At 37.1% G+C, this 17,113-nt stretch overlaps 1 protein-coding gene across 5 annotated transcripts in view; it reads left to right on the top strand.

Moving 5' to 3' along the window:
* Nucleotides 1-16,700, top strand: part of LOC18443222 (uncharacterized) — a 30,013-nt gene extending 13,313 nt beyond the window's left edge. The window contains exons 2-14 of one of the 5 annotated variants that reach the window (XR_016049015.1): nucleotides 1,762-1,840; nucleotides 1,953-2,042; nucleotides 2,162-2,206; nucleotides 4,700-4,735; nucleotides 5,344-5,382; nucleotides 5,540-5,634; nucleotides 6,218-6,285; nucleotides 10,407-10,517; nucleotides 10,638-10,789; nucleotides 10,889-10,928; nucleotides 14,628-14,690; nucleotides 14,768-14,964; nucleotides 15,875-16,700. Coding sequence is in view for 4 of the 5 variants with exons in the window: in XM_006853414.4 (XP_006853476.2) it covers nucleotides 1,762-1,840; nucleotides 1,953-2,042; nucleotides 2,162-2,206; nucleotides 4,700-4,735; nucleotides 5,344-5,382; nucleotides 5,540-5,642; nucleotides 6,218-6,285; nucleotides 10,407-10,517; nucleotides 10,638-10,789; nucleotides 10,889-10,928; nucleotides 14,628-14,690; nucleotides 14,768-14,964; nucleotides 15,875-16,355 (1,504 nt within the window). In the remaining variant the exon portion in view is untranslated. Of the gene's footprint in view, nucleotides 1-1,761; nucleotides 1,841-1,952; nucleotides 2,043-2,161; nucleotides 2,207-4,699; nucleotides 4,736-5,343; nucleotides 5,454-5,539; nucleotides 5,643-6,217; nucleotides 6,286-10,406; nucleotides 10,518-10,637; nucleotides 10,790-10,888; nucleotides 10,929-11,377; nucleotides 11,521-14,627; nucleotides 14,691-14,767; nucleotides 14,965-15,874 lie in introns of those variants that run through there. The other 4 variants (XM_006853414.4, XM_088857769.1, XM_088857770.1 and 1 more) reach the window with 4 other exon arrangements.
* Nucleotides 16,701-17,113: the final 413 nt, after the last annotated feature.

Raw genomic sequence — 17,113 nt, forward strand, 5'->3', positions numbered from 1 at the left:
TGGGAATAAAGACAATATTAGACAAATGGCTGAAAAGTACTGTGATGCTTATTTACAAGAACAAAGGAGACATACAAAATTGTACGAACTATTGAGGAATCAAACTTATGAGCCACATTATGTGCGAACTATTGAGGGATCAAACTTACGAGCCACACTTGAAGCTGCGAGAGAGAGTGATTATGCAACGGCTGAGGCATGAAATGAGTGTATCAGAAAACCAATTTGGTTTTATACTTGGAAGGTCAACAATTGAAGCTATTTTCCTACTTAGACAACTTATTAAATAGTTTGGGGCAAAGGAAAAGTACCTAAACATAGTCTTTATTGATCTAGAGAAGCTTATGATAGAGTACCTCGAGATTTAATTTGGTGGATATTGGAAAAGAAAGGAGTCTCCAGACACTATATTGATTTGATGAGAGATATGTATGAGAGAGCGCTAAATAATGTACGAATAACTAGTGGAGAGGCGAGTGAGTTTTTAGTGACAATAGGTCTACATTAGGGTTCAGCGTTGGGGCCATACCTCTTTATCTTAGTTATGGACAACTTAACTAGGTACGTACAAGATGAGGTACCATGGTGTATGTTGTTTGCGAATGACATGGTTTTCATTATTGAGATCCGAAACGACATCAGCACAAAGTTAGAACTTTAGGGGGATGCTCTAGAATCTAAAAGTTTTAAAATTAGCCAGACTAAAGCATAGTATATGGAATGCACATTTAGTAATAATAGGAGTAAAGATGAGGAAATAGTTAAGATTGACGGCCAAGAAATACCAAAAAGAGTGCACTTTTGATATCTTGAGTCGATAATCTAGAAAAATGGAGAGATTGAGTATGATGTCGCACATAAAATTAAAGCTGGGTGGCTGAAGTGGAGATATGCAACTGCAGTTTTATGTGATCGCCGCATACTAATAAAGCTGAAGGAGGAGTTCTATAGGACAAATGTAAGACCAGTTTTGTTTTTTGGGGTGGAATGCCAAAGTTTTATATGATCGCCACATACTAATAAAGCTGAAAGAGGAGTTCTATAGGACAAATGTAAGACCATCTTTGCTTTATGGGGCGGAATGCTGGGCAGTCATGAAACAACATACCCATAGGATGAGAGTAACTGAGATAAGGATGTCGAGATGGATGAGTGGCAAGACAAGAAGGGATAGAATTTGAAAGTAGGTGATAAGATAAGAGAAAGTAGATTTAGGTGGGCTAACTATGTGTAACACAGACCCAATACAGCGCTTGTTAGGGGGTGCGAGTTGGTTCAAGTGAAAGGCTTAAAAAGGGCAAGAGGTAGGCCCAAAAGGACATGGTTGGAAGTAGTGAGAAGATATATGGGGACTTATAGCCTCGCTAAGGGTATGGCCTTTGATAGAATAGAATGGCAGACCAAGATTCGTGTAAACAACCTTAAGAGTTGGGAAAAGGCTCTGATGATGATGGTGATGATGATGATGAATATGATTTTAAAATTTATTTTGCTTTTGACTGTGCAATTTCTACAGTCTTTCGAGTTTTTGCTGTTTCCTAGGTTTAGTTTGTGAGATGTGAACCTGCAATAGATGTGTATATGTTTCGTGTCCATTTCTTTTGTCTATTTATTGTGAAGCATTGAGTACTTCCCATATCTCATGCAATTGTCAATTGATTTGAAAAAAATTTCACACTTGGGTGCTTCTTTAGCTATTGGCTTTCCTTTTCTATAGTTTGTCATCTGAAAAGATCACTTTCTTATGTTTCATGATTGCAGTTGTCTTCCTTGTGGGCACTTATATGGACAGTCCTGCATTGAAAAATGGATTCAACAGTGTGGGAGAAATAATGGAAAGGTTGTATTTGTTTGATCTGAGTGAGGGAACAAGCTTTTTGTTTTGTGAGGATGCTAATAATGCTGCCCTTGCTACATCTTTTATTTGTTGAACTGTTAGTTTTTCTTTACAGTGTCCACAGTGTAAGAAGAAATGCATGCTCAAAGATATTAGAAAGCTTTATGCACCACATATTGCTGTGGCTAATGGAGAGTTACAACAGGTTAGATGAGTATGGTTGCATAGATTTTCATTTATTAAGAGAATTAATGTTTATTTCTCTGAGAAATGCTTATTATGTTTTTGTTCATTGATATCATTGCTGGTCCTGTTAATTGGCAGGAAGTGATCTCTCTTCGAGATGAAAATGAATTCCTTAAGTTGCAGGTATTGTATGATTTGATAAAATTTATGTAGCGATATTTTGATTTTGGCGCTTGCAGTAAGTTGTTAATTAATGTGTCACTTTCTTGTTGTTGTAATAGCTAACTCAATAATCTATGTAACTGTTAATTAAAGAGAGTGCAATTCTGTCTATTGATGGGGCAATACACCTAACCACACTCACATGACATGACAGAGTCAATCAAACTCACATTATTGTTATCAATATTTCTTTGGTTTTTGTAATTCACATGGAAATAGGACAGACCCATTCACTCAGAAGTACTTAAAGGCTGCTATTCTTTTTTCTCGGTCAGAGTGCGGAGTTTCTTCTGGAGAAATCGTTAGTCATGCCTTCAAACACTGTGTTTTCTTCTGCATGTTATACCCTTTAAACCTCATTTTGAACTCAATGATTGTCATGCATTGAGAGTTTTGAATTGTGTTATTTGCTTTTTCTTTGAAGTTGTCTGCGGAGGCCACTGAATTCAGATGGTTTGGTGTTGGAATGGATCTGGTTACCGTGCAACTTGTTTGGTTATTCTCTTTCATGGATTTGCATAATGATAGGTTTATGAAGATTTTAACCCAGCCAAAAATTTGCTTTATGGAGATTTTGGAAGGGAAGTAACAGTGACATCTTTGAAGGCTGATACTTGTGTGGGTATTGCTGTTTGTATGGTAGATTATTGTGTGCTGTTGTCCATAAAAATGAAATTATCTGGATAGTTAAAGGGTGATATATAGGTCACTGGATTAGGAGATTTTCAAATGTCCTGGTTTTATATGTTGAATGGCTTCCCTCCTACAAGTGACCATTGTGGTGGTGGATTCGCCCACATATAGTTTATTCTTGTAGCTCAGGTTTCGTTGGAACTTAAAAGGCAGTGGGATCCTGTGGATTTTGGTTGTGCCGTCAAGAATACAAGACTGAAAACCTCTAGACTGTTGGAAGTTATGCTGCTTTATTAGGAGTGGAAGACTTGATCTGGACAAAAGATCACACCTTACTTGTCAGCGTGGTTGACAATCATTCTTAACCGACTCCCACTCGCATTAGCTGGCCCTTCTTCCTACCTGCATGGACTTGAGGCAATTTGTAGCCTAGTGTGCTTCGCAGATTGGATTGTTTCAATGTGTAGATGCTATGTCCGCCCCCTTCAAGTCCATGACATGGTGGAAATTCCAACTTTACATTTTATTCCATGTTCACATGGGATTTATGCTTCAGCAAGGGTGATGTTTCTTGGGAACATGTTGATTTGTTTCAGACCCCATATTTTATCTACCCCCTCGCTCCCTTTCATTCTGTAAATAGTGAAGAAAAATCTGTTACATTAGTTTTGCAAAAAAAAATTTATCTGATTCCATTAAATTATGAGATGTGCAAAATTGTATACATATTTTTTGAAAGCAAAAATGTATACACTTGTTTTGTTAAAATGCAAAACTAAATTAGATTTGCACTTATTGAAGGGATGTCAGGAGTTTCTTTTCCTTGCATATTTCCATGTCTATTGGACTCCAGGTTTTCTGATAACTTTTGTTTTTATTTTATGAATGGGTTTGGATTTTGTTTTTGCCATCCAGGTGTCTGTTTCAAAGTTTATACCTTTGTTATGATCTTATCTTCATGCACGCTGAGATTGATTTGAGCCACTCTAGTGCATTCTACTTGTCATTGATATTTCTTCTAAAATTGCATGTTGCAATTTCTTTAAAATCTACAAGTTACAGCATAGACTTCAAATACATTGATTCCTGCGATGCATATCTGGTTCTACCTGTAGGGGATTGGACTGTGTTGGTAGTTGCTCTAAACCATGATCACAACAGATGTTTTGATTTTTTTTTGGATAAGTAGATGAATCCTTAATTTTGTCAACAATCTTCGAAATTGTGTAGCTGGAGTATTGGTTTCAAAGAAATATGGGATTTATTGGTTTCAAAGAAATATGGGATTTACTTTTCCCCATCCACTAGCTGAATGTTTTCATGCTATAGAAAAATGTATTGCTATTGGTTTAAATAGGGAGGGATTAAGGTTGTGAGGCTCCTCTCATTGTGAAATATGTCCACGGTGTAATTTGTAATATTCTTGCTTGCTCGATTTTTCTTAGAATAATCACTATCATTCATTAAAATAATAATTTGTTCATAAGGTTTGGTTATTATGATAGAAGTTCAAGTATATCTGTCCATGTCCTGTGCCAAAGTTTTTGTTTTTTTTTTTCTTGGTAGGAAAATTAGAATTCTTTTAACAATCGAGAGTTATCTTGTCTTCTGCTGGAGTTTGGGCCATAACTGTTTATTGGTTGTAAAATGGATGATACAGTATCTGTGAGTTGTGAGAGGTGTATTATGGGATTCCTAAAATAGAAATTGATCAATGCATGAAAGCATTTAGTGGTCAGTTTATATCTTAGATCTAGTATTGGTTACTATTCAAGTGTCTTGCATTGTTATTCTGATGTTGATGTTTTGTTTTTTCTGCAGAAAGAATCATTACTTGGGGAAATACAGGAATATAAGGTTGGAATCCATTCTTTTTCTGGCTGTTTTATTTGCCTTCGTGGTTATCTATATATGTGGTTTGTTTGATTATTGTTTTTATACCTTTTTTATATGGATGTTTTTTCTCCAAAGTTGGACACCCACTTGCATGTTTTGGATGTACTGAAACCTCAAGCTTCCCCATTTTCTCGTCCATGATTTGCCATGGCTGTACTTTGTATGCCTTAAGGTTATTGTGGCCCCAGCAAATTCAAATTTTAAATGTTTGTCAAAAAATATATAATTTTAACCTGCTAAACAATGTAATTCTGCCACCCTATATGCCTATCATGTTATAATCTTTTACTCATTCCTTGGATCATATGGTACTTAATAAACAGTGAGATGCTGAATGTGTTTGATTCTTACTTGAGAATTATTTTGGTACTCAAATTGGTTATCCTCTTCTCTTGTACTCAACAGTAGAATTGAGCGGCTATGTTTCACGCATAGATCTGAATTTTTTTCTTTTATAAGAATTTTGTTTTGCTGCTTTTATCAACATTTTCCCTATAAATTTGCTTTTTAAGTTTTTTTCAGTCCTTCTAGAGCAAAATTTCTAATTGGTGCTTGTTGGTTATGTCTAGCGGAAGCAACAAGCAGATAAAGAAGCTCTCGAGAAACAGGTGGAGCTTTTGTGCTAGCACTGGTGGCACTGAAATCATAATTTTGATCGCTTGGGCTCTAGTAGCTCATGGTGATGGTTTGTTTTTTAATTTAGTTGTTCATGAAGTTTTAGGGACTCAATTCTTTTCTATTGTCATAATTGTAACTAATCTACAGAGAGCTGAATGCCTGAAGCTTCAAACATCATTGGCAAGTACTCAGACAATGTTACATGGATTTGCAAACGATCAAAGGGAGTGTCAAATGCAAAGGTTGAGTGGTGAGCTTTACTTTTGAAAGGAAAAACACTAAATTTGATCATTGATATTATTTAGATACTATAAAGGTGTGGGGTTATAACCTTTTTTAAGCCATTCTTGACTTGTTTATTACTGACTAATCATCATCTATTTTGTTCTCTTCTTTTCTTTATGTTGGTTTTTACTTGGAATTTAGCATATTCATTTATTACCTAGATGCTTCTGATATTGTTGATCTTGAGAAATAAATGTGTATATTAACTTTGGACATGGTTTTGGTGAGTCAGCCAACTCACCTATTACCCTGCGGTCCCTTGTATCTAACGTCCATCTTTAAGATGGATGTCAAAAAAATTTACGTCCACTAAAAGTTAAATTGGACGGTGAAGAGAGGAATTAAAAAAATAACATTTATATTTTAAAAGAAGAAAAATTCCAAATTTAGATCATTATCATGGATGAGATTATTGGACTCGAAAATTTTGGATCGAAAATACATCTTTAAGATATATTTTGGAGGGAGACCGCACAAGAATAGTGTGAGTCGGCCGACTCACCAAACATTTTTCCATTAACTTTACATGCTTGCATACAGGAGACACGGTCGGCTCGCAATCTTGTTTTGCTATGAGGGGACCCCTTCTCTCTAGCTTTATTATGAAGGTATGCATTTAAATTATTGACAATGGTGATAATTATTGTCTGTGCTGGAAAAAATTATTGTTAGTGATGTTTATGAAATCTTCTATATGTGCACTTCAAATGTGTAATGAATGTTATGCTAAACAATAATTGCTTACCTTCACTTTCGTCTACACATATTGTGTCTCCTCCTCTGGATGAGTTGTGGTGTCTGTAAATTTTGTACCAATCCTCTAGGTCTAATGATAGTCCAAACCCCTAGCCCAAGCCTGAGGTCAAATTGATTGTTTCAGGAACAGTGTTTTGGTAATTTAAATTCATTCAAGCTGTTGAAACATATGAAAAAAAACCTTTAGGGGATCTAACTATTGCTGCCCTTATGTTTATTGGTTTATAAATTTATACTTAATAATTGTATGGCTTTCTTTTACGGAAAAGTATTCAATGAGTGCAGTAATTGAGGACTTTAAGTGGATCTTCCGCATTTTAATTACACATTATGTAAAATGGAAAAAATTTAGAGAGAGAAAGAGGGGCGTTGCACTCATGGGGACCATCTCTCTCCTTTCACTTGAGAGGAGAGAGGATATTCTAGGGCATCTTCTCTCTTTAGCTTTAACCAACTCGCACATGCGATGAATTAAAAGGAGGCATGTAGACAAGCTTACTTTACACATGGGATGTGCCATCTATTGATGTGTCTAGCTATGAACTTTAGACAAAAATGCCCTTTGATCTTGGGTGAAATGACCAAGGCTTGCCCCTCAACTCTCATCAAATGTGCCTTAATCACAAAGTACCACATTGGTCCTTACACAACAAACACAAGAATGAAAGAATGGTTCGTAGCCCACATGTCACATTATCCTTAGTGGCCCACCAAGTGAGCAACGTGTTAGTTCTTCACTTCTCATTCTCGTATTTGTTATTTTTTACCACTTTTCACTTAGAAAATTCCCAAAAATTGTCAAAACTCATTGTTTACTATAATTAATAAATTTAAATTGTTTTTAGGCTCTTAGAAAAATCATCAAAGGAAATTAGGCACCTTGGGTTTAGAATCACAGATCTAGGACACTCCACTTGGCTTATCCCGAAATCCTCTACCACTTCTCAAAATCAATCCAATGAGACCCATGATTCACAGTTTCTAACAAGGGCATGTGAGAATCCAAGATTTAGTGGGTTACATGTGCACCACCAATGACAAGTACATTGACCATCATCCAAGGATGTAGGAGTTCCTCTCTATGCACATGTGCACCTCCTTCGCCAGGCACTCTCCGAGGAAAGCGGCTTCTCAAATAACGCAACTATCATATGAACATCCCAAAGATGAGGGTGTGTCAATGATTTGGCCCTTGTCCTCACAGGGCGCCTCTTCCATGTGTGAATACTTTGTCTTGGCTCCGGCCATGGGCATACACTAACCTTCACTAAGGGATTACTCTTAAACCCTCATAGTAACAATCGGGGCACTGCTCCAACCCTATGATCAAGGTTTTCCACGACACAAAGACACCTCTCTTGGGGCCCAGACTACTTAGGCCTGGTAAGTCATAATGGAGAGGGGAGCCACCAACTGGAGCTAACAAAGCAGCAGTAAGGGTATGAGTTACATGGTGTCAAGGCTTAAAAGGCTACACAAACCCAACAAAACAATTTTTTTTTCCCTTACTATGGCTTTACTTTCTACTTTTCCTCACCCTGTGGTCTATTCTCTCTTTTGTTCCGTCTCTCTTGAAGTTTGTCTCGTTCTTGTTTTTTTCTTTAGTACGGCTTTACTTTCTACTTCCTCACCCTATTGTCTTTCCTCCCTATTTTATACTCTCTCTCCCTTCGCAAACATCTCTATGCTCTCTCTCTCTCTCTCTCTCAATCCTGTCTTTGTTATCTGTATTTCTTACTCCTGGCTTTTCCCCCTACCTTTCTCTCTCTGCTTCCTTTCTACCTCAATGTCTCTATGTCATCTCTAGCTCTTATCCTCTCCACCCTCCTAAAATGCCTATACACCCAATTCTCTCTTCGTTTCATCCCTACATCTCTTCTCTCCACTCTTTTTTCTCTTTCACTTCTCTCTCTCTCTCTCTTTGTTTTTTTTCGAAATTTTTTAATGTAAATATTTCTCTCTTCTATGGTAGCAAAAACAATAGTGCTTGAGCTCCCGACCTGTGGGATACCAAGAATCCATTTTTGGAGTATATGTTTGGATGTTATTTTTTGGGTTATGGAGCAACTGATGTGTGGGCTCCCTCTCCCTCACATCTTGTGAGGTCTTTTGTAACTACTATCGTAGTAATATGTTTCCCCAATTTCAGAAAAAATAAAGCACAAAAACAAAAACCAATCTTGACAATCAGAACATCCAGAATCTAATAATGAAAAGTATCACCAAACCATAAAGCCATACGTTTTGAAACTCAGTGAAAATTGGCTCGAATTGATGATTTGGTAATGAAAACGTCTCCTTTGACACCTCTTCAAGTCTCCCGAACAATTGCTTTCTATTCTTTTTGGTTTGCACAATGCACATTGCCTGGAGCAAGGCAGGCAGATAGGGCCAATCGGGGCTCTAGGGGCCTGCCTTGACCATCCTTGAAAATGAAGAAGCAAAAGTGCAAGCTTTTATTTTTAAACGAAAAATGAAAAGCACGCTAAGTTTCATCATTCCCGATATTTAAAAAAAAAATAGAAAAAGAAATGTAGGCCGGAAGTGACTGGGTTTTTTTATTTAAACAAAAAGTAAAAAAGAAACAGGTTGTGTTTCACTGTTGCCAGTATTAAAAGAAGAAATGTAGGCTGAAAATAGGCTGGAAGTGACCACATTTCTAAAAGTTAATTAGAGAGGAAAAATAATAATAATAAAGGAAAAGTGGGCTGGGTCTCACTATATTCAGAACTTAAAAAAAAAAAAAAGGAAAAGAGAAGTAGGATCATTTTCACTATTCCCAATCCCCTCCTTCTCCCCATGAACAACCCCTTTAAACACCCTGCCCAAGCAGCCGCCTCCGCTTTTTGAAACACTGGCATCGTAAGAACCTAGGGGAATAGTTGCTTACTGGAAATCCGTCTATTTTGATTCATTTGATGGGATTCGGTGATTTTTTAAAGTGGATTTTGCGAGTTAGAATTTACATGGTGGTTGTGTAGAGACACATTTGGTTGTGAATTCAGAATTTGGGAGTACCCAAAATATTGTCAATCTAGATTCATATTTTTTTTTTAGAGGGGTTTCTCTCCTTCTTATAGGTTTACAATGGGCTCTCTTTGTCTTTTTCTATTTTTCTTTTTTTTTTCTTTTTTTTTGGGGGGTGGGTGGGATGGTTTAGAATATCCCCCAAAACCTTTTTCCCTCCTTTTATGTGTGGAGAACTGTATAAAAGGCCCCTGCTTCTAGGCCTTTGTCGAGCCGCTGGCAAGGGCATTTATGCGCCAACCTAGGGCCAATGTGCTGGCCTGCAGCCTTGGCCACCTGGGCTGGTGCCTAGAAGGGCCCCTGCCCTAGCTGCTCGCCGAGGGCCTTGGCCACCTCAAAGTACCAAGGTGGACCACCTTCTTAAACACTGGTTTTACCTGAATAGTGGGGCTTTTAATACAACCTAATGTCGCACAACTCCTAAGGATCATGCTACTTCACCATGATGTTGAATAGAAAGGAAGCTTGACCTTTAAATACCACTACAGACCTGCATTAGTGATGATGGAGAAACTAGTAAAAAGGCACTTTTAAATCCAAACAACCTGTTTTGTATTTGAATTTATCAGCTGACATGAACTCTCTACGAAAACAAATCATTTGATTTTATGTGTTTTCCAAATCAATCTTATATTGTTTTGCGAGGAAAGTTAATGTTATGTATCATGATGAAGTTCATTGGTCTTGTGAGGATTCGAAACATCTTCCAGAATTTGCTTACCTTTAACATATTGTTTCTATATTGGAAACATTATGGAACCATGACTGTTAAAATTCTTGAGACAATTTTGTCTGGTCGCTTGTTCAGACTAAGCCATTTTGAGAATGCATTGGTTTCTTGTTGGCCTGTGTGTCCTCTATTTCATGCTTCTTCTGTGGTCTATTCTCCTTCACTGCAATTCAAGTTTAATTTGAGGACATGCGTTTTTTGCACCTTTGGCTACAGGAGGAATTTAGACTAAATGGAGCCAGAATTATTGACATGGATGCTTTTAGTCAAGTGCTTCTTGTTTCACACTCGGAATCTGCAATGGGAGGCACTCACTTTCTCACCAAAGTAAGTTGATTGTTAGATTTATTTAAACTATTTCTTGCCTTGCCCCCATTTGAAAAGTAGAATTTTTTTTATGATATACGCAATGGTGTTTAGATGATATAAATGAGGTCCTCTTTGCAGAGGAGTCTATTAGCTCTATCTGAGAGCGAGCGGGTGCATCTTCCTCCTAATACGGGCACTGTTAGAGATCTGCAAATTTCACCTCCTTCAATGGTTCATCCTGGTCGGCTTGCACTTCTGGCGTCCATGGGAAAGAAACTTTCGATTGTCAGGTGCACCTTTTTGTAATACAAGAATATCTAATATCAAGTTTTATTCAATGTTTGTTTTTGTTGCTTTTAGTGTTCATTCCTTTTGCTTTGCTCTTGCAGCTTAGAAAGCAACAATGTTGTTATAAAGTATGATTTACAGGTAAAAGATCAAACTGTATTTTCCTTGAATATTTATGTAAATATTGCGATAAACTCTTTCTTTATAATATTCTCCTTTGGTTGAATGGGGATTTAAACATTAAGGTCTATTGCATTTTTTCAGTTGTCATTTTGAGTCTTCAAAAAAGGTTATGTAATTTTTGAATTTGTTCAGAGATTTTGCATGTTGACTAAATTTGTCTTACGTGTAATTTAGAGACTTAAAGTTAATTATGCTTCTTATATTTCTAGTGAACTTTGTTCAAAGTCAAAAAATTTACTAGTATAGGTTATATTTTGCTATATTTTCTATGATTTGTAAGACCTATTATGTATTGGGAAAATTGTTTATCTTCATCAATTGCTTTGTAATAAAATACCCATCTTTCATTATCTTCAAGCTTTCAAATCTGGTCATATTTCTGAAGCTTTGGTGGAACTGGTGTGCAGAAGAGTCAGGTGCTAGGAAGGCAAGAAACCTAAACAAATTGGTTAATACAGGCATGAGAAGAGCATTAATCTCACGCAGCTTGGGATTGTAGTATCAGTAATCAGACGGTAACAAAGAGGGTTCATTATGTGTGGGTTGTAATGTTGTATGAATCGTAAAAAGGATTTTTGGTGACTTGGGTAGATACTTGCTAGTTGCCACAAGTGTCTCATCAAGGCACAGGACTGGCATACAGGACAACATCGAGTAAAAGGCTCTCCAAAGCATCCCTGAAAGCTCATGTGATTAGAAATCAATAATTGTTTCTGTTCTTATACGGGGATGCAAGTCCTTTGGTTAGTTATGTGGCAAATTATATGCAAAAAGCTAGCCATGCTGGATTGGGGTAACATAGCAAAGACTCCATGCTGCATGGGAAAGTAAGTCTATGTGCGCATGCATGCATGTGTGTGTGCATATGTATCTGTATCTGTGTCTGTGTATGCGTGTATTCATGTGTGCTTGTGCATGTGTGTGTGTGTGTGTGCACATTTGTGTATTGTTCTTGGGATCATTAAGGAGACTATTATTAGTTCATGGAATGCTAAGTGTTGTTTTTGGGATCATTAAGGAGCCTATTATTACACAGGAAGTACGCTATAATCCCTCAGAGAGGTATGAGGTTTTAGGCTTGTGTGGATGAACAAGTCATCATCCAGAAGGGTGACAAGTGCGGCCCTCATGTCAATCCATATGGAACATTTAGTATTCAGATAAAAGAAATTCGTGGTATGCAAAACCTCACCATCCCATTATTTTTAAGAAAGGTTTGGGGATGGAAAATGTACATCGTGCCTGGGTGAAACTTGTCATAGCTCAATGGACAATTACTGAGAAGCTGCTTGAAAGATATTCTACTAACAACTGAGTATAGAACTTTAGAGGGCTTGATTATAGTCTGTTGGAGCATGTTAGGGTTATTTGACATGCCCATGTGGATGATATAGTAGAAGCTCACAAAATTTTAAGAGGAATGTTACGGATCTTTGGGAAATCGGTCTTTGTAGTGCATGTGAGAACGAAAATTTCTCAGTTGAGATGGGCAACCATGATGTTTCTCTTTGGGTAGAGAAAAAGGAAGGTGATATTAAAATAAAAAAGGAAAAGAAAGAAAGGAAGGTGTACTTCAATGGGGGAATATTGAGTGCTGTATGCTTCTTTGACACAGAGGGGAAACTCTGGTAGAAGATGGCAGATCATGAGGAAGAGCTGTGTTAGTGGAATGAAAAATGCCCTAAACTTTTCACAGTATGTTGCTGAACCAAAATGGAAGGACAGCGACAACAGACCCCCCCATCACCCTTCACAATTTTTGAAGTAAACAGAACTTGGTATCAAAGGCCCTGCTGATGGGATAGGAACATTTAAGGAACCACTTGCAAAGAGTGAGTTTGGGTTGCAAGCGTGAGTATGGGTTGAAGCCATTCTGATATCTGAATTGGAGAATGAATACTGTAAATTTTTATATTTTTCTGCATGTTTTGTTTGTTTTTGGGTTATGGACTAGAAAAGTATCTTTTGTAGGGATATGTGACGGGTATTGTGTAACTCCTTTATTTGAGACTGTTCAGGACATTGTTCTGAAAGAAATCGTAAAACAAATTAAAATCTAAAATAAACAAATTTTATCAGTTATTATTATTTCTTCAAATAGTTTATATTTAGAGACCTTAGGGAAGGAACTTTGGTGGAAGATGCCAAAGTTTGGTTGGTTGTTGGAGTGAAAGATGCCCTACAAGAGATTATCCATTTTGTGGCTCGGCCAAGTATGGGAGTTCTGTAGGGTAATTTTTGCTAGTGGATGGAAGCTGTGGTTGCAACCTTTACTCCACGGCTACTGGTATGGGAGTCTGCCCACACTCATCCAGGCTATCAAACACATTACTATAGCAGACATGAATGGGGCCATCGAAGGCCAGCAAGAGGGGGAATCTTAGTAATGACGAAAGGAGAGTTTTCCACTTCAAATCATGTCATGTTAGTGTTACTTAAGGATATTGACAGCACATGCGCTATAAATGATTTTGTGTATATCTCATTTAGTTAAAATTGAAACCTTTGGCAACTAAGGAAAGTGCTTTAAGTGTCATTAGTTGCTGAGGATTTGTCTATCCTTTGGACTTTGGAGTACCCAACTTACATGTGAGTTCTAGAGGAGGAAAAATGGGCATGAACCTTTGGCAACCAAGGAAGGTGCTTTAAGTGTCATTAGTTGCTGAGGATTTGTCTATCCTTTGGACTTTGGAGTACCCAAATTACATGTGAGTTGTAGAGGAGGAAAAATGGGCATGAAATTGTGTGGATACATTTCATAGATTCTGGTGGATCGGAACTTCGTAACTGGATGATATGCTGATGAACTCTGGCGGGCTGGTGATGTGATTGAATATTTAGAAAGAGGTGCTTGAGGTATTATTGTAACTAGACATCCATTTGACAACGTGATTTGCACAATCATCAAAAGAACTTCCATATGATTTACCGATTTCTACCCCTCTGACAATGTTCTGTTACGTAGCCCTGCCTTAGGACTCTGACCTTCAATGTTGAGTACAGCTATGGAAAGCCTGGATTCATTAAGTTATCACGAGGTACAAGATCGGGTGTGTATGGTAATTGACTGAAATGCAATCTCTTTTAGGTATTTCTTGACCAAGTATCCACCATGTCTCAAAAAAATTTTAACAGGTTTAAAATTAATAGGTATTGTCTATTTCTAGCCTCACGGCATGGTTTTTTTTTCTGCTTCAGCATCTAATAATTTGGATAAATTTGTTCCTATGTTTCATGAAGTCGTTTTTGTATTAGTCTTTCAATGTTGTTCATTCTGGTGGTTTAATTACCCTGCATATTGCAGTTTCTGGCCCCTTTTTGTTTATCTTTTCTTGCTAAATCATAATTATTTTTTGCTGAATTTTTTGGGGCATTTTGCTATTAGGGCATGACGATTCTTGGGGTTTTTGAAAATTTGTGGTTAATAATCATCAAATTCTTCTCAGAACTGGTTAATGATTGCTAAGCTTTTTTCACTTCTTTCGCATAATTTTCTGAGCTAGTGTTGTAGTGGTTATTGTCCAAGACATATATTCTTGTTAAGGCATATCAAAGTTGAAATCCTTGTCAGGGGTTATAAATGTGTTGCACCACGATGCAGTGATGTGGTTAAGATTTCCTTGAGCAGCATCATATTTGATATTTTCTTATTTCCAGGTCCCTGCTTGGTCCTGTACGTGGAACTTAGATAATCCAAGTCAAGTTTATGCAGGATTGCAGGTTGGTTAATTGTTTTGGTCTTAGATGCTTCATTGTGGAAAAGAGGGAGGTTTTTCATGTACTTTTCGTTCTTGCAGAATGGAAGCCTCTTGATGTTTGATCTACGGCAAACTGCTCAAGCGGTCGAAGTCATTTATGGTTTGTCTAGTCAGCCAATTCATACTGTCCACTCTCTTACACCTGCTCTCTTCCACAATTCAACATACAATGCTAGATCACTTCTAAGTGCTTCTGCAATTGGTCCCTGTTTGTGGAGAGTTGGAGTCACAGAAAGGTATATTTAACAAACATGTGTATGAGTGCATCTTAAATTTTCTCTTATATTCCCTGGCTGGTCATACGTTTAGATGTTCTCTAATTGTTTTTTTCACTGCACTCTATGGCTAAGACTTGGCTTTTTCCTCATTTTGATCGATGGACTTTCAACATGGGTCTCTCCTACACCCACATATTCTCATGTTGTTTTTTCTATCATTCTTGTTGTAGCTCTGTTGTCTCGTTTTTTTTTTGAGTGTTAACAAAAATATTATTAAAATAGTTAATGAGAGTCCCCTGGTGGGCAAGAATAGACCCACTGGCCCTATACAAAATGTGATACAAAGACTGCCCCCTCACAAGTATACAAAAACGAATAGCTCTGTTGTCTCTTTCTTCTCCCTTATTTTTGTGGTTGGAAGTATTCGTCTCATACCTTTGGTACTCTATATACTCAACCGAAATGTCACGTATTCTGGCTATACATGCATGTAGACAGCTATTTTAATATTTCAAAACTGATATATCTAAATTTGCCACTGCTCTTCTTTTTTCGTGATGTTTTTATCTTGTTACATTTATGAGAACCATCTACTACCCAGACAATAAGTCCGTTGTGTTAGGGTTTCTCGCCAGAGAAAATAATACAATAGCATTGTCTTCTTTTCTTTCTTTTTTTTTCTTCTTTTTTTAAAAAACTGTTGACTTTGTATCAAGTGAAAGGGATATACAAGTTATTTACTTTAATTCTTTATATGCCAATTTGCCAGAGTGAAACCTTTTTCCCTGCATCTCATGTACTTGGTATTCTAGATATGTAGTACGAAAGTTTAAATTTAAATTCGTATTATGAAACATGTTGTACTTGAAATTATTTCTTGATTGTGACAAAAAGAACTTCACAAACCCTGACATTGAGACATTGGCAGGCCTTGCTTGGTTCCTGGCTTTGAAGATCAAGGTGTGTGTATATCACTAGCCCATTGCAATTCAACCAAAAGTACAGTTGCTACATTTCGACCCAAAGTCTCCATGTCCAATGACTATGCATTGTCTCAACCCATGGGTTCCCCTTCTCAAATTTCCTGGAGAGAAGGGTCCCATTTTCTCCTCAAAATGGAAGAGGATGGTAGTTATCAAAGGCAAGGAATCATGTCATGTAATGTGAGTTCAGTTCGTATGCCAAAGTCTGCAATAATTACCTTGGAAGATAACCGTTCACTCTTCGCATATGGAGATGAAGAGAGTCGTAGGGTTTGTGTTTGGGACATGCAATCTTTAGATGTTGTCTCACGCCTTAGGCCACACCAGGATCCAGTCCTAGATTTGAAGTATTCAAATGCTCTGGGAATGGGTTTACTCGGTTGTGTCAGTGAGAACATGCTCCAAATCTACTCCTGCAATATCTAATGTGGTTCTTGAAGGGGGCTTAGGCAACCTAGTTCTTTATACAAATGTACATAGTTTTTTGCTGTGTAAATTATCATAATAGCGCATGGTTAAATCTTAGTGAGTTCTTTTGTTTTAGCAATAAATACTAAATAAGTGGGTTAGGCCTTTTTTGTTTCTTTTGAGCCTGTGTGTCCATTTCCTTGTCTGAACATTTTGAGGTTGTAGCAGAATGGAAAAGATTTAGGTTGCTTTCAGAATTTGAGGGACTGGATGGATGATATCACTGCTTTACTAGTTGTGTAGAGAAATGGAAGCCGGAAAGGATGTTTAATGTATGGAAAAATGTCCAAATTTTGTCCGAAATTAACTTCTAGTACTATTAATGTGTCTAATTATTCTCCTTTAGTGGTAACTGTTCATTGATGTGTAGCTGTGTTCCAGCATTGCTAAACTTCAGCAGTGAATCCATTTAAAATGCATTAAGCTATTGTCCTTTTCCGTTTTTGTAGAACGTTGTTTGGATGGGTTTATTAAGTCCTCTATTTATTTTGTTTACAACAGGACTTTTTGGAAGTCAGAGTACTTCTTGGATCAACTATAATGAATGATTCTATTATTATAAATACCCCCTTCCCTTCCCTTCCCTTCCCTTAATTCAATTTTTTAGACATCCTACCCCTCAAAACGTTTTGTATCCCATTTTAAATCTTAACAATTTTTTTCCTTATATTTATCTCCCCAATATAAAAGTCTATGGATTTAGAACAAAAATGTCT

Source organism: Amborella trichopoda, chromosome 2, assembly GCF_054954075.1.
Source record: "Amborella trichopoda isolate Santa Cruz 75 chromosome 2, AtrichopodaSantaCruz75HAP2 v2.0, whole genome shotgun sequence".
Lineage (NCBI taxonomy): Eukaryota > Viridiplantae > Streptophyta > Magnoliopsida > Amborellales > Amborellaceae > Amborella > Amborella trichopoda.